General features: G+C 43.3%; 1 protein-coding gene across 1 annotated transcript in view; it reads left to right on the top strand.

Moving 5' to 3' along the window:
• The first annotated feature begins 613 nt into the window (after positions 1–613).
• Positions 614–17,969, top strand: part of XRN2 (5'-3' exoribonuclease 2) — a 91,032-nt gene continuing 73,676 nt past the window's right edge. Inside the window, exon 1 of the mRNA XM_081097205.1 lies at positions 614–801. Coding sequence (XP_080953331.1) covers positions 727–801 — 75 coding nt within the window. The 5' untranslated portion in view covers positions 614–726. The remainder of the gene's footprint in view (positions 802–17,969) is intronic.

Genomic DNA, 17,969 nt, shown 5'->3' with positions numbered 1-17,969 from the left:
CAATTATTTTATACTCAAAAATGCAGCCGGAAGGTTGAATTGGATGCTAAATGCCCGCTAGATTCCATCTAGTACCTAAAGTGAGTTACATACACTACCCATCGTTAGTGCAAAATACTTAAAAAACCACTCTTTTAGTAAACTTTATAACTTAAAGTAATATGCTTTTAGTTTTGTATTCCACTTCCTTTATAAAGTTCCCCTTGATTTATCACTTTTTGAGGTTAGTTAGGTACGTACAAAACCAGGAAGTACACTTAACGACGCTTCGACTCTACTCCGAGCTGAGATGGTGCCCAAACCTGAAGGAAGCGCTTCCCAGAGGCCTTCGCAGCGCGCAGCTGACCACCCAGGGGAGCCCTAGGGCTGCGGAGGAGAGGTGCTGGGGGAGCCGCGGCGATGGCGTGCTCGACCTCGGGCGCCGCGGATGGCGCCGCCAAGAGCGAGCGCGCCAAGCGAGGCCGGCGCGGTCCCCACCACCCGCTCCGCCTCCGAACCCCGCTTCGGACAAGCAGCGAGCCGCCTCGACAGCTCCCGGGCAGGTCAGGAGCCTCCTCACCGGCTCGAACCGTCTTCCCGGCTTCCCCCGCGGCGCCCCGTGACATCACTTCCTGTCGCCGGTGAACACGTGGGCGGAAGTGCACGTGCCCGCGGCCGCCGCTCCTGTCTGTCTCAAGGGTTACGTTCGTCCACGGGCTGCGCCGCCGCCTCCAGCCAGGCGCCGTTATGGGAGTCCCGGCATTCTTCCGCTGGCTCAGCCGCAAATACCCGTCCATCATCGTCAACTGCGTAGAAGAGAAGGTGAGGGGGGCCCGGCGACCGCCGCGGAAAACCGAGAGCCCTGGCGCGCCTAGGCCGCGGCCGTCGGGCCAGTCCCTGCCCCCGGGGTCCGCGCCGCCTCGTCTGCCCCGCGGGCAGTGGCGGCCCCACACGCGGTGGGGCACCGGCACTCGAGTGGGGGTTCCCGGCGAGCGGCCCGGACTGGGCGAGGGGCCGAGCGTGGCCTGCACCCGCCGGCGAGCGGCTCGTCCCTTGCCCGCTTTTTCCGGGACCGGAAGGCCCCGCCCACGGCTTTGTTTCCTCCCGGCCCCGCGCTGTTTGGGTTTCGGAAGTGGCTCCGAGGCTGCTGGGCCTCGTCGGGCCGGTCCGCTGAAGTTAGTTAGGGATGTGCTGGCTGATCCCAGCTTTTAACTACCGTGTAAAGTAGTCGCCGGCGGCGAGCTTTTTGTTATTTCTTGGCGGAGCCTGAAACGTGTTCTAGTGTGAGCGACCATTTGTCGATCCTGCCGTAAAAGCAGCACCTGAGAGCGTCTAGGGCAGTGGTTCTCAACCTTCTGGCCCTTTAAATACAGTTCTTCATGTTGTGACCCAACCATAACATTATTTTCGTTTATGCTACTTCATAACTGTAATGTTGCTACTGTTATGAATCGTAATGTAAAATATCTGATATGCAGGATGGTCTTAGGCGACCCCTGTGAAAGGGTCGTTCCACCGCCAAAGGGGTCGCGACCCACAGGTTGAGAACCGCTGGTCTAGTGCAAGGTAGGAAGGTCCCTTCCTCTAGGTGCCCCGCCTGCTGGCCAGCATGCTCGTGGACATTGCTATAATTCCTGAGAACACTTGAACGTTACACTTTTATTTCTAGTTAATGTGTGTGTGTAGACTTTTGTCTATTCTTGAGTTTTGTATTTCTTGTTATCGTGGTTTCATCTGAGTTCGATTTTGTACTCTTAATTAGCATTTGTCGATTTTGTACTCTTAATTAGCATTTGTGGATTGGGAAGGATGGGGTGGGGGTGCATATCATGTCCCCTACCCCTTCGTTTTTTGAGGGACGTGGCCGTCTGTCACTGTGACCTGATTCCCCCCCCTTAGGTTGGTGAGGTCTTGATTTTTGTTCAGCTCCTAACCAAGGAGGAACCGGAAGCCTTGTTTTGATGGCATTCTCAGTATTCCTTGAGTTTTTCTCAAAAAGAAACTGTTCAACTCAGTGCCTGCTTCCTTTGTTTTAAAACTTAACAAACTTCATTAACTTTAAGTTATCGCATTTTTACTCTCCAGTGATAACCACTTCTAAGTGTTTTGATTTTATTTCTAAATACTGTATCATGCTTATACCTGATGTATTGGTTTTGAATCTATCTTGAATTCTAGCTATGATGAAAGAGGTTTGGTCACTTATGCAGCCCCCCTTCCTCCACCCCAAACCCTCCTAATAATAGACATTTTTAAAAATATATATATTTTATTGATTTTTTACAGAGAGGAAGGGAGAGGGATAGAGAGTCAGAAACATCGATGAGAGAGAAACATCTATCAGCTAGCTGCCTTCTGCACACTCCCCACTGGGGATGTGCCTGCAACAAAGGTACATGCCCTTGACCGGAATCGAACTTGGGACCCTTGAGTCCGCAGGCCGATGCTCTATCCACTGAGCCAAACCGGCTAGGGCATAAAAGACATTTTTATTCATATTATTGGTAAACTTTATAACTTTTAAGTAATATGCTTTTATTTTTTTATTCTACCTCCTATATAAAATAACCCTTGATTTTTTTCACTTTTTGAGGTTAGGTATTACTTTTTCTAGCCCTGTCACCCGTACTAGTCATCCAAAGCTTGCTAGCTGTACTGTTGCCCTGTTGGCATCCAATATTAAATTGCCAGGGCTTTGGCTACATAGGCTTGTTTTAAACGACGAAAAATGAAAAATAGTATTGTTGATTACTGTCATTGTGCAAATTCAGCTTATGTACTGTGATTCTGTTTCTTTCCTTGAGCTACTTTTGTCTTTTTCTTGGTATTGCCGTCGTTCTCTTTTCTTCTTGACATGTATCCCCCTCAAAACTGTATTTTATCAGATAGTCTCTCAAATCCTCTTTCTTCTTAGAGACTTCTTCTTGAGGTCTTTATTTCTGTCATACTTGGTTATTTAGACTTCCTGGAAAGTTGCTTCTTCCTTTCCTCAGTTGGAGTTACTGTTTTCTGATCATCATTTTTCCAGGCTTAAATTCGACTTTGTTTTTTATTCTCAGTTGAATCTTCAAGAAAATCTGTGTGGGATGTGACTTTTCTGAATCCATTCTACCCTTGTACACACAAATGATCATTAGCTCGGCATAGAGTTTGAGTGAAAATTAGTTTCCCTCAAAACTTTGAAAGGCCGAAACCGGTTTGGCTCAGTGGCTAGAGCGTCGGCCTGCGGACTGAAAGGTCCCGGGTTCGGTTCCGGTCAGGGGCATGTGCCTTGGTTGCGGGCACATCCCCAGTGGGGAGTGTGCAGGAGGCAGCTGGTCGATGTTTCTCTCTCATCGATGTTTCTAGCTCTCTATCTCTCTCCTTTCCTCTCTGTAAAAACTCAATAAAATATATTTAAAAAAAAAAAAAAACTTTGAAAGCATTTTTCTTTGAACTGTTGTCACCCAATATTGTTAATGAGAAGTTTATGTTAATTTGGTTTATTTATTTAACACTACTTATGTAATGTTTACCACTTACCAGGCACTGTTCTAGGCACTTTACAAGTTAATTTATTAATTTGACTACATGACTACTATGTAATAATAATAATGAGAAACAAACACGGAGGGGTTACATAATATGCTCAAGCTCACTTGTCTAATACATGTCTGAGCCATTGTCAAAACCAGGAAGAACATGCTTTTAATTTCTATGTTCTGGTTTCATTCTTTTGTAGTTGATCTATTTTTCCTTTCTGAATTTTAAAAGATCTTTATTCTCGGTATTGTAAGTTTTCATGATTTTGTGCTTAAATGTAGATTTTTTTATTACTGCTAGTTCTTGGTTGACTCTCTTGAATTTAGAGACTTATGTTCTTCAGTTCTAGGAAATACTCTTTTTTAAAAAAATTGATTTCAGAGGGGAAGGGAGATAAGATAGATAGAAACATCAATGATGAAAGAGAATCATTGATCGGCTGCCTTCTACATGCCCCACCCCTGGGGATCGTGTCCACAACTGGGCATGTGCCCCTGCTGGGAATCGAACCTCGACCTTCTGGTTCATAGATGGGTGCTCAACCACTGAACCACATAGGCTGGGTTGGAATACTCTTTATTATGTATACTAGAGGCCTGGTGCATGAAATTCGTGCACTCGGGGAGGGGGTCCCTCAGCCTGGCCTGCACCCTCGCGCAGTCTGGGAGCCCAAGGGGGATGTCCAGCTGATGTCTTAGGCCCGTTCCCACTAAGCCAGCAGTTGAACATCCTTAGCGCTGCCGCAGAGGTGGGATAGGCTCCTGCCACTGCGCTCACCAGTCATGAGCCCAGCTTCTGGCTGAGCACACTGACCACCAGGGGGCAGCTCCTGTGTTGAGCGTCTGCTCCCTGGTGGTCAGTGTGTGTTATACCGGCTGGTTGTTTTGCTGTTTGGTCAATTTGCATATTAGGGTTTTATTATTATATATAAAAATTTGTGCGCTCGGGGGGGGGGGCAGAGGGGGTCCCTCAGCCAGGCCTGTGCCCTCTCACAGTCTGGGACCCCTCAGGAGATAACGACCTGTTGGCTTAGGCCTGCTCCCAGGTGGCAGAGGGCAGGCCCAATCCCTAGGTGCAGCCCCTGGTCGGGCTCAGAGCAGGGCCAATTGGGGAGTTGGGGCACCGCCCCTGGTCATGCACAGAGCAGGGCGGATCGGGAGGTTGCGATGCCGCCTCAGTCACACTCAGGGTAGGGCCGATTGGGCTGTTGGGGCACCGCCCCCTGCCACACTCAAGGCAGGGTTGATGGGGAGGTTGCGGCGCCACCCCTTGTCACGCACAGAGCAGGGCCAATCGGGGTTGGGGCACTGCCCCCTGTAACTCACAGAGCAGGGCCCATCAGGGGGGTTGGTGCTCCGTACCCTGTCACGCACAGAGCAGGGTTGAGCAGGGGGTTGGGGAGCTCCCCCCTGTCACGCACAGAGCAGGGCCCATCGGGGGTTGGGGAGCTCCCCCCTGTCACGCACAGAGCAGGGCTGATCAGGGGGTTGAGGAGCTCCCCCCTGTCACAGAGTAGGGCTGATAGGGGAGTTGGGGCACTGCCCCCTGTCACACACAGCAGGGCGGATCAGGGGGTTGGGGCACCGCACCCTGTCACACTCAGGGCAGGGCTGATGGGGAGGTTATGGCCCTACCCCGTCACACACAGAGCAGGGCCTGTGGGGGGTGGTTGGGGCGCCGCCCTCTATCATCCACAGAGCAGGGCCGATCAGGGGTTTGGGGCGCCGCCACTGTCACACTCAGGTCAGGGCTGATGGGGAGGTTATGGCTCTACCCCGTCACACACAGAGCAGGGCCGATCAGGGGGTAGCAGGGCCGATCAGGGGGTTGCGGCGCCGCACCCTGCCACACACAGAGCCGCAGGGTGATCGGGGTTGGGGAGCTCCCCCCTATCAGGCACAGAGCAGGGCTGATCAGGGGGTTGGGGCTCCTTCCCCTGTCACGAGCAGAGCAGGGCGGATAGGGAGGTTGTGGCCCCGCCCCCTGTCACACACAGAGCTGCAGGGCGATCAGGGGGTTTGGGCGCTGCCCCTGTCACGCTGATCCCGGTACCGGGAAGCCTCTCAGCTCCGCTGATCCCGGTGCTGGGAGGCATACTACCCTTTTACTATATAGGATAGAGGCCTGGTGCACGGGTGGGGGCCGGCTGGTTTGCCCTGAAGGGTGTCCTGGATCAGGGTGGGGGTCCCGCTTGGGTGCCTGGCCAGCCTGGATGAGGGGATGATGGCTGTTTGCAGCTGGTCACACCCCCTTCAGGGTGGGGGTCCCCACTGGGGTGCCTGGCCAGTCTGGGTGAGGGGCTGAGGGCTGTTTTCAGGCTGGCAGGTGACTGAAGCTCCCAACTGCTCCTTTTTTTCTTTTTTTTTTATTCTGGGCCAGCTTTAGCTCTGAGGCTTGGCTCCAGCTCTGAGGCCTCGGCTGCTGAAAGCAGGTATCTGGTTTGTTTGGGTTCTATAATCGAAACACTGTTTCAACTCCAGCTCTGAGATCCCGGCTGGCTGAAAGCAGGTTTCTGGAGTTTTATTTACTTTCTATATTTGTAACAATGTCTCAAACTGCAAGCTCAGAGGCCGGCAGCGGCAGGTGGGGAATGTTGGAGTCCTCCGTCACTGAAGCAAGCAAGCCTCATGTTCACTTCCAGCTGCCTGGCTGCCGGCTGCCATCTTGGCTGGCAGTTAATTTGAATATCGCCCTGATTAGCCAATGGGAAGGGTAGCGGAGGTATGGCTAATTACCATGTTTCTCTTTTATTAGATAGGATAGGGTAATTGACCTACCACAAACTGCACATATTTAAAGTATACAATTTAATATATTTGATATGTGTTATTCATGAAATCATTACCATAAACAAGAGAATGAACATCAATCACTTCTAAAACTTTCCTTCTGCCTCTGTTATTCCTCCCTATTGGGGTTCAGCCCCAGCAGGTCCAGGGATTCCCAAAGGTGTGGATGTAGTCGGCGAAGAAAGAATGACCCGGAGACTAGGTTCTCTAGCCAGGTTCTCTTTTTATTCTCCTATTACATCTGTATTTATGCCATTTGATCCTATAAGCATTATTCTGTAATCACATCATGGTATGTTTTGGGTAACCTTCTACAGTTCCTTGTTTCATTTCCATAGTTTCTTATCTGACCTTTGCCAAAAATCCCATCTCCATCTAGTTGTGTTGATTTTAATCCTATCCATTCTATTCCAAAGGTGTTATCTCCATTCCAGGGCCACTACTCTACTGTTCTGTTAAGCTACAAGGGAGTAACTGAAGGAGATTATCCTAAGTAAAGATTATGTAGCCTAAGCGTGATTGTTCATAGTTAAGGTGATTAACTACCTGCCTGGCACTTAGTTAAGGGGTTTTTACTGATTTATTCCCTTCGTTAGTCCTGTTAATTCCTAACTCCAGGGAAAAATCCCCACCTGGGGAAACATCCTTTCTCGGAGAGGTGACCCTGGTTAGAACACATAGCGCTAAGAAGGGGAGCAAACATATTCAGAACAGTATGCCATATGCACCAGGTCCCTTGAAACATACGCTGTGCAGATGTTTCTTCCCTGCAGCGACTGTGTCAAGCAGCAAGGATGGACCGCTTCTGGCACCTCCCTACCACCCATCCCTGCTGCCTATCTTTAGTCAACCACTGATTTATTTCTGACTCTATAGAAATAAGTTTTCATTTTCTACAATCTATACTAATAAAAGAGTAATATTCTAATTAGACCAGACGTTTTCTGGACGTCCTTCCGGACAAAGCCACGGTGGCAGGGGCCGAGGCAGAGGCAGTTAGGGGCAATCAGGCCAGCAGGAGAGGGCAGTTAGGGGCAATCAGGCCAGCAGGGGAGGGTAGTTAGGGGTGATCAGGCCAGCTGGGGAGCAGTTAGGGGCATCAAACTGGCAGGCAGAGGTGGTTAGGGGCGATCAGGCAGGCAGGCGAGCAGTTGGGAGCCAGTGGTCCTGGATTGCAAGACATCTCCTAAACCGGCAGTCATCTTCTAAGGGGTTCCAGATTGGAGAGGGTGCAGGCCGGGCTGAGGGACCCCCCCACCCCCCGCACAAATTTTGTGCACTGGGCCTCTAGTTTTATATAAATGAAATCATAAATTTACTTTTTTTAACCCAATTCACTTTGATTCGGAATAATTATATTGAAATTCACCCATGTTGTTACATGTATCAGTAGTTTTTTTCTTTCTATTTTTGAATAGTATGCTATGTTGTACCTATATCACATTTTGTTCATTCACGAGATTGATGAACATTTGGATTGTTTTCCAGTTGGGGGCTATTTACTATTAGAGTACAAGTTTTTGTGTGTACATATGCTTTCATTTCTTTAGGGCCGTGATTTTCAGCTGGTGTGCCACAGCATACTGGTGTGCCATAAGAATTTTTAAAACATTCAATTCCTGACTAGTCAGTCAGGGGCACTGACCTCTTTTCCCTTAAATCAGTGGTTCTCAACCTTCTGGCCCTTTCAATACAGTTCCTCATGTTGTGACCCAACCATAAAATTATTTTCGTTGCTACTTCATAACTGTAATGTTGCTACTGTTATGAATCGTAATGTAAATATCTGATATGCAGGATGGTCTTAGGTGATCCCTGTGAAAGGGCCGTTAGACCGCCAAAGGGGTTGCAACCCACAGGTTGAGAACCGCCGCCTTAAATTGTCAAGAAAATGACAACAGCCAACACAATATTAACTGTCTGGTGTGAATGAATCAAAAGTATACCTATTTTTTGTCAGATTGGCAAAAAATATATTTCTTGGTATGCCATAGAAATTTAGTAATTAGTTTATGTGTGCCATGAAATGAAAAAGGTTGAAAATACCTAAGAGTTAAATAATTAAATTGCATGGTAGGTGTGTGATTATTTAAAAAAACTTGCCAGACTATTTTCCAAAGTGGTTGTACCATTTACATTGCCACAAGCAGTGTATAAGAGGTGTAATTGTTCTACTTCTTTGCTTAGTGTTTAGTCTTTTTAGTTTTAGCCATTCCAGTGTATGATTTTAAATGGCATTTCCATAGTGACAAATTATGTTAAGCATTTTTTCAGTGCTTATTTGCCTTCCATGTATCTTCTTGAGTGAGGTGTCTATTCAGATCTTTTGCCTGTTTTTAAGTTGGGTTGTTTTATTGAGTTGTAGAGTTTCTTACATTTATATATCTTTTGCAAATATTTTCTCTCAATTTGTGTTTTGCCTTTTTACTTCTTAGTCATGCAAAAAAGAACAGAAGTTTTCAGTTTTGATAAAGTCTGATTAATTTTTCTTTTATAGTCCTGCTTTTTGTGTTGTATTAAGAAATATTTACCAAAGCCAAGATCACCAAGATTTCTGTATGTTTTCTTAGAGAGATATTTTATAGTTTTAGTTCATCAGATGGTCTGCTTTTAGTTTTTTAATATGATGAATTACATAGATTTTAAAATGTTAAACTCACCTTGCATTCCTTGGGTAAATCCCACTTGGTCATTGTGTGTTATTTTTTATATTGTGTTAGATTCAATTTGGTAAAATTTCCTTGAGAATTTTTACATTTATGTTCAAAAAGGATACTTCTTTGTCTAGTTTTGGTGTCAGAGTAATGTTGGCCTCAGATTTAGTTTCGAGGTGTATACCCTCTTCAAGTTTTCTGAAAGAATTTGTGTAGAATTGATAGTATTTCTTCCGTAAATATTAGTAGAATTCACTGGTGAGGCCATTTGGATCTTATGTTTTGGGGGAAGGTTTTAGCTACAAATTCAATTCCTTTAGTAGACATAGAGCTATTCAGATTATCTGTATCTTTTTGAATGAGCTTTTATAGTTTATATCTACACAGATTTTGTCCTTTCATCTAAGTAGTTAAATTTGTTGACATATAAAGTAGGTCATAGTATTTCTTCTTATCCTTTTAATGTGGGTAAAAAATGTAGGGATGTCACTTTTCTTACTCCTGACACTAATTTTTTCATTTCTCTTTTGTTTGTTATGTATATTGTTTTCCATTATTAGTCTGGACTGATCTCAAATAAGTAGCTTTGGTTTCATGGATTTTCTCTATTTTTCTGTTTTTATTTCATTGATTTCTGCTGTTATTTTTTATTACTTATTTCTATGCTTGCATCTTTCCTCTTTGTTTCTTAAGCTGAAAGTGGAAGTCATTGCTTTGGTACATTCCTTGCCTGATACAGGTGTGGACTGCCATAAACTGATTCATAGGTACTGTTTCAGCAACATGCCACAAATATTGTATTTTCATTCAGTAACAAATACATTCTAATACTCCCTTTGACTTCTTTGGCACATCAGTTATTTAAGTGCTAATTTTTAAATATTTGGGGGATTTTGCAGACTTTTTTTCAGTACTTAAAAAGTACTCATTCAACCATCAGTTTTTTCCCTTTGTATCCGTGACTCATACAGTCCATTCATTAGCTTTGTGATCTTGGGAAAATGACTTAAGCTGTCCTCAACTCTGAAGAGCAGGAACTTACTGCATTACACTGCACTACTTCCTATTGTCTCTATGTTCTGGTCATCTGTGTATGAAAGCTGAATTAAGGCAGAGTGTCACCTTGTTAGAGTGTGTGTGTTCTTGGAGTCAGTTTTTTTTACAGCTCTGCTCATGTTTACAAATGACCTTGGGAGAGCCACAAATAATTGACTTGGATTACAGAAAATTTTAATGAGTAGGTAAATTTGTAGATTTGGAATTTGTGAATAATGAAAATCAACTATATATGTACTACATACCACATAGGTCGTTATGTAGATTAAGTCAATACAAGTGAAAGGCTTCCAACAGTGCCTGGTAAAAGTGGGTATATTATTGTATCTAACTCTTGGCAATATTGCATAGTGTAGAATTTTGCACTGTTTTCATGTAGTGACATCCAGATTTCCTACCATGTTTTTTTTTCTCTCTTCTATTTCACTGAAACCTTTTTAAAGGACAGGCACTGCTTTCAAGGCTGGGAGGATACTAATGAATTGGGGGTTGTTTGGTTCCAGACCCTGCATTTTATTTTCTTCAATATGATTTTTTTTAAGCTGGCTACTGTATTTTTAAGGCAGTTTTATTGAGATATGGTTCACATATTATACAATTCATCCATTTAAAGTCTGTAATTCATTGTTTTTCCATGTATTCACTAATGTATACAATCATCACCACAGTCAATTTTTTAACATTTTCATCATCTCAAAAAGAAACCTGTACCTTTTAAGCTACCATTCCTCTATCCCCTGCCCCCACTTCCTCTATCCCTAAGTAACAACTAGTCTACTTTCTCTCTCTGATTTTCATATGAATGGAACCATATAAATGGTTTTGGGGGGCTGGCTTCTTTCACTTGAAAACATTAGGTTTTCAAGGTTACATCTATGTTGTATCCTGTATCAGTATTTCATTTTTTTAAATGACCAAATAATGTTTCATTGTATGGATATACCACGTTTGTTCATCCATTTGTGTGTTCATGGGTATGTATTTGGGTTGTTTTACCTTTTGACTATTATGAATAGTGCTGTTACCTTTATGTACAAGTTTGTGTGTGGACATGTTTTCATTTAATCGGGTATACCTAGGAGTGGAATTGCTGAATAACATGGTAACTCTATATTTAATTATTTGAGCAATTGCCGAACTATTTTCCAAAGTGGCTGGAACACTTTACGTTCCCACCAGATATATTTGAGGGCCAGTTGCTCCACATAAGTGCTCCCTCTTTTTTTAATTCTAATTGATCTTTATTGTTGAAAGTATTATAGATGTCCCCCTTTTCCCCCCCATTGATCCCTGCCCACTACCTCCCAAGGCCTTCACCCTACTATTGTCTGTGTTCATGATTTATGCATATATGCATATAAGTTCTTTGGTTAATCACTTCCAGTCCCCCACCAACACCCCCGACCCCCTGAGAATCCTCAGTCTGTTTTATGCTTCCATGTTTCTGGATCTGTTTTGTTTGTCAGTTTCTTTTGTTCCTTAGATTCCATATATAAGTGAGATCATGTGATATTTGTCTTTCTCTGACTGATTTATTTCGATTAGCATGATACTCTCCAGATTCCTCTATGTTGTCTCAAAGGGTAAGAGATCCTTCTTTTTTTACAGCTGCATAGTATTCCATTGTGTAAATGTTCCACAGACTTTTTATCCATTCATCTACTGTTGGGTACTTGGGCTGTTTCCAGATTTTAGCTATTGTAAATTTCACTGCTATGCACATACCAGTATTTTCTTTCTGACTGGCGTTTCAGGCTTTGTAGGATATATTTCTAGAAGTGGGGATCACTGGGTTAAATGGCAGTTTCATGTTTAATTTTTTGAGGAAACTCCATATTGTTTTCCATAGTGGTTGTACCAGTCTGCATTGCCACCAGCAGTGTTTTAGGGTTGCCTTTTCTCCACAACCTTACCAGCAACTTGTTGTTTGTTGATTTATTGATGGTAGCCATTCTGGCAAGTGTGAGGTGGTACCTCATTGTCATTTTCATTTGCATCTCTCTGATTAGTGATTTTGAGCATTTTTTCATGTCTCTTGGCCAGCACTACGTCTGCTTTGGAGAAGTGTCTATTTAGATCCTTTGCCTGTTTTTTAATTGGGTTATCTTCCTTTTGTTGAGTTATAGGAGTACTTTATATATTTTGGAAATTAGTCCTTATTAGATGTATGATTGGCAAATATGTGCTCCTATACACTGGGTTCCTTTTTCATCTTGATGCTGGTTTCTTTTGCTGTTTAGCAGAAGCTTTTTATTTTGATGTAGTCTCATTTGCTTATTTTTTTCTTTGTTTCTCTTGCCCTAAGTGTTGTATCCATGAAAATCTGCTACGTGAGATGTCTGATATTTTGCTACCTACATTTTCTTTTATGGTTTCACAACCTACATTAAAGTCTTTTATCCATTTTGAGTTTATTTTTGTGTACAGTGTAAGTTGGTGGTCTAGTTTCATTCTTTTTTTTTTTTTGCATGTACCTCTAATTATCCCAACACCATTTATTCAGGAGACAGTCTTTATTATCTTCTATGCTTTGGCTCCTTTGTCAAATATTAATTTAGCACAATTTTGTGGGTCGATTTCTGGGTTCTCTGTTCTGTCCCATTGATCTGTATGCTTGTTTTTGTGTCAGTACCAGGCTGTTTTAATTACAGTAGCTTTGTAGTATTGCTTGATATCCAGTATTGTGATTCCTCCTTCTGTCTAAAGATTGCTGCAGCTATTTGGGGTCTTTTTTGGTTCCATATAAATTTTTTGTGTATTTGGTCTAGGTCTGTAAAATATGCTGATTGTATTTTAATATGGATTGCATTTAACCTATGGATTGCTTTGGGCAATATGGACATTTCAATGATGTTGATTCTACCAATCCATGGATACGGTGCATTCTTCCACTTGTTTATATCTTTTGTCTTTTTTTTTTTTTTTCCCAATGTTCTGTAGTTTCTGAGTACAGGTCTTTTACCTCCTTTATTAAGTTTATTCCCTAAGTATCTTAATTTTTTTGTTATAGTGGTAAATGGGATTCTTTAGTTTCTTTTTCTGAGAGTTCATTATTGGTGTACAAAAATGGCATTGATTTCTGGGTGTTAATTTTGTATCTTGCTACATTGCCCAATTCATGTATTAAATCTAGTAGTTTTTTGGTGAAGTCTTTAGGGTTTTCTGTGTACAATATCATGTCGTCTGCGAATAATGACAGTTTTACTTCCTTCTTTCCAATTAGAATTCCTTTTATTTCTTCTTGTCTGATTGCTGTGCTAGGATTCCCAGTACTATCCTATATAATCCTATATAATAAAATCCTAATATGCAAATCAACAGAACGGTGGAACAACTGGTGGTTATGACGTGCACTGACCACCAGGGGGCAGACGCTCAACACAGGAGCTGCCCTCTAGTGGTCAGTGTGCTCCCACAGCCAACCTCCCATGGTACCTCCCCCTGGTCGACTGGCCCCAATGGGCCCTGATCGGGACTAGGCAAGGTGGTCCTGAACGGTCTAGATAGGCCCCGATTGCTGGCCAGGCCAAGGGACCCCCCCCCCACTCGTGCATGAATTCCTGCACTGGGCCTCCATTAAATCAATAAAGCAGGAAGATAAGGAAGATAAAGAAAAAAGTTTTTTTAAAAAAGTGAAGTGGCATTTGTCAACAGAGTTTAGTGCCTGCTCTTCTCTTGACTGCAGCTGACTGTTCTGCCAATTCTGGATTTTCCGGGAGGTACTTAAATGCTAACCACTGTCAGGAACTGTCCTCCTTTGTCTCTCAGTGACATGTTTGAAGCTTCAAGCGATCCACAGTCTGTGGGTCTTGGCTATGTGAAGGAGGGGTCAAACTGTACTCAAAGGTCGATTTGTTAGCCCCGTGGGGCCCAGGGATGGGTCAGCAAAGTTCTCCAGGTTCCCCAGGCTCCCCCTCTGTCTGCCTACATCTGCCAGCCACCTGTCAATCCTAATCATTCAAAATCTTTTTCTGAAAGGGCTCTAGGTGGAATTGGAAGTATAGACCCCTGGATCTCCAGTGAGTGGGAGGTGTTCAGATTTCAAGGAAAGTGGTATGTGTGTTTTCCTGTCCCAGAACTACTCCTCTGAGAATGTCTCAGAATATTTCCCTGCCCTTGGCTGGGTGGAGATCCTCATACCAGTCCATTGGGATCAGCTGGATACTGGGAGTTTCTATCAGCTCTCCTACCCTGAGTCTAGTAACTGACAGTTCCTGAGAATGTTCAAACTTGTAGGCTTGGCCTCTGCTGAGTCTCCTCTGCAAAGTTCAAGATGCAGGATGTGGCAGGCATAGCTCCTGAGGGTGAGACCAGCTGTATCACCTAGGGCAGGAGTTTTTCCTTTTTCTGAGCTGTGGCTTCTGGGAGGGGCAGTGCCTCAAGGAAAATGGCTGTTTTGATTTGGGGTGAATAACTGAATGCCCTTCTTCTAGGCCACCACTTTTCCACGTTTTCCCCCAGTGCTTCCCACCAAAGCCTCGGGTTTTCCCATCAAAGCCTTGGGTGAGTAGCTGCAAACGAAAATCCTGTGCTTTGGGTTAAAAAAAACAAAACACAAAACTTGAGGCTTTGTCTTCAACTAGCTCCCATCTACCAGCTCGGGTCTCCTGGATGTTATGTGGGCCACTGTTCTCAGCTCTGGTGCTCCTGGCTGTGGAGCCCAGCCTAGGTTCCGGGTCTTGATCTTTTCAGGGAAATAACACTCCTGTAGCCTAGAGATCCCTCCTCACTCTTTTTTTTTTTTTTAAATACCTCACTCTTGAAGCTGGGTCAGTCCCTCTCACTACCTCACCCTTCCTACCAGTCTCCAGGTAGTTTCTATCCTTCATGATATGTCTCCTCCTCGGCTGGATCTCAGTTGGTAATTCTGGGTGAATGTTCCCCAATTTATTTTTATTTCTAGTCTGGCCCTGGGAAGAGGTGCAAGATTCGACCTCTATCTTCTCCCCCTTCACGGGTAGTTTTTTGATTACTAATTCATCCTCTTCACTTCTTACAGTTTTATTCAAATTATCTCTTGAACTTATAGTTTGTATCTTCCTAGTAATTTGTCCATTTTGTCAAATAAATACAACATTTATTTATAATATTTCTTTATAATCCTTTCTGTTTCTGTAAGAATGGTAGTAATGTCCTCTCTTTTGTTTCTGATTCTAATAATTTGAATATTCTCTTTTTTTTTGGGGGGGGGGGGGTCAGACTGAGCAAAGGTTTGTCAATCTTTCCAAAGAACCAGCTTTTGGTTTCATATAATTTTCTCTTTATTGGCTTTTTTGTTATCTGTTTCATTAATTTCTGCTCTAAAGTTTATTGTTTCCTTCCTTCTCCTTGCTTTGTGTTTGCTCTTATTTTTCTAGTGTCTTAAGGTTGAAGGCTAGGTTTAAAGGACATCTAAAACCAAGTTCTTTAGTTTTGTATCTGACTTACAAAAGTGGAACCTCTCATACCAGTGGAAATTCAGGCATGATTCATGAATTTTCAAATGCTGCTGTTTAACAAAAATACATCTACCTAGGTATTAGTAACATAGTAGTTTCTGCCTCACATTTAATGAACCAGAAAGCCTTATAACGTTGACTGTAACAGTAGGTTGGTGAGAAATTCATTTTGGAGGTTTACCATATTTTTCCGTGTATAAGACGCTATTTTTTTATAGAATTGTTAGACTGAAAATCAAGGGGCATCTTATATACAGCAGTCAGCCCAGGATGGGTCCTCGTGTGTGCGTAGCTGCCCATACCTTGTCAGACAGGCTTCCTCCAATCACGAGCCTTATTGTTACTAACGGCAGCTGATGCCGCAATTGGAGGTGGAGGTGGAGAGTGCGCAGATGCAACAGGGACCAGAGCGTTCTGAGCCCATAAAGATGTCAAAAAATAGAAAGGTAAATACCGGTAAGCGATTGTCTTACTCTGCAAAATTCAAACTGAATGTAATCAGCTATGCAAAAGAGTATGGAACTAGAGCTGCAGAGAGACAATTTGAACCTCCTCCCACTGAGTGTATGATCAGACAGTGGAGAAAACAGGAAGAACAACTCCTTAAGATGCCAAAAAAGAAGAAGCCTTAAGAGGAAAACCAGCAAAATGTTTAAAATATTGATTTCTTTTTTTTTTAAAATATATTTTATTGATCTTTTACAGAGAGGAAGGGAGAGGGATAGAGAGTCAGAAACATCGATGGGAGAGAAACATCGATCAGCTGCCTCTAGCACACCTCCCACTGGGGATGTGCCCGCAACCAAGGTACATGCCCCCGACCGGAATCAAACCTGGGACCCTCTGGTCCACAGGCCGACGCCCTATCCACTGAGCCAAACTGGTTAGGGCTAAAATATTGATTTCTTAATTTTGGGTTTGAAAAGTGGGGGGCGTCTTATATGTGGGAAAATACGGTACTTAAAAACCTGTGGAGTTTTTTGTTTTTCCAATTCAGACTATTTATATATTTGAACCATCTTTACTTCTTTAAGTACCTTCTTTGTCTTGATCCCTTGGTATTTTTTTGCACAAATAGGAAATTTCACAGCTGCCTATTTGGAATATATATATCCCTCCTTCTTCCATGAAGTGGAGGAGGATTGGGCTTCCTGCTGGGCAGAACTACCTGGACTGCCAGCCTTCTGGGTAGGCATGCTCCCTGTTCCTCTGAGGAGCTGCTAGTCAGCCAGGGCACTTCATGGCCCTTCATTCTCAAACACTCATGTTCTTTGGGAATACCTGTCTCAAGTTGCCTTGTCCATGTGGAGCCGGAGAGGAGAGTGCAGAGATGGTCCACCTGGCTGTTCCTGCTGCTGGTGCTGATGGATCATCCAGAGGCTGTCTCTTGAGCCCCCTGCCTTAGCCTCCCATTTCTTGGCAGCAGAGCTTCTCTCTGCATGTTTTAGGCTGTGCTCCATCTTGTCAGATTCACTAGTTTTCCACATTTCAAGCCACAGAGGTTCTGGTTTTCTAGCGAATTTACACAGTTGGCAGGTGTGTGTTGGTTTGTTTAGTTTTGTGGTCTTGGAGTAGAAAGAGAAAACCGCAGTATGTGGAGTAGAAAGAGAAAACCGCAGTATGTGCTCACTTTATCATTTGGAAAACCCAAAGGATTTGTTATTTGAAATTAATTGGTATAGGGTTCAGAGTGGCTTTACTTTTAGCTATCCTTTGATTGATTAAAGATCTCTCCTTAACCCAGACACACTGGCATTGTTTTTAACTGGGCTCTTGAGTGAGTTTCTTTGTTGAGCATCAAAATCTTCTCAAAGAACTTCTAGATTTACATAATTAATGTATTGAATGTATTTATAGTACTTATGAAAGGAAAATATGTATAGCTTTCTTATTGGGAATGCCTGGAGCTCTTTGGTTTTTGTTGTTGTTGTTGTTTTTTTGTTTGTTTGTTTTTTAATTAAGACCCACCTTGCCCTCTTCTGTATATTATACTTTCTACTTAGTACAAGTAGAAGTTCTCATACAGCTACACTCAGCATTCATTGAAGAACTGTAATATGCCTAGTGCTGCACTAGGCATTAGGGCAGGGGTTAGTTAGCAAGTCAGTGACCTATTTTTATAAACAAAGTTTATTGGAATACAGCCATACCCATTTATATCCATATTACTTATGGCTGCTTTCAGTCTACAAAGGCATGAGTTGAGATCACATGGCCAACAAGTCTAAAATATTTGTTAACTGGCTTGCTGGGGTGCATAAAGAAAGTGGGTCTCCATTCTCCTAAGTGTAGTCTCTGGTGTGGGGAAAAGGAAAATGTGGAGTTTGGAGTATAGACAGTAGATGAAGAGGTAGAGAGCCTCCTACCTTTGTAGACTTTATTTTTGTTTGAGGGTCATAAGATTATCTTCTTCCATAGATGCCCCCCTCCACCAAAATTGACCTGCTTTCCTTATCATTTATCCTATTCACTGTTTCCTTTTTTTTCTACTTTGTTTTATTTATTTATTTATTCTTTAAATTAAATATTGT

This window comes from Myotis nattereri (genome assembly GCF_964212035.1).
Source record: "Myotis nattereri genome assembly, chromosome: 8".
NCBI lineage: Eukaryota > Metazoa > Chordata > Mammalia > Chiroptera > Vespertilionidae > Myotis > Myotis nattereri.
This window is presented reverse-complemented; position numbering and strand designations above follow the sequence as displayed.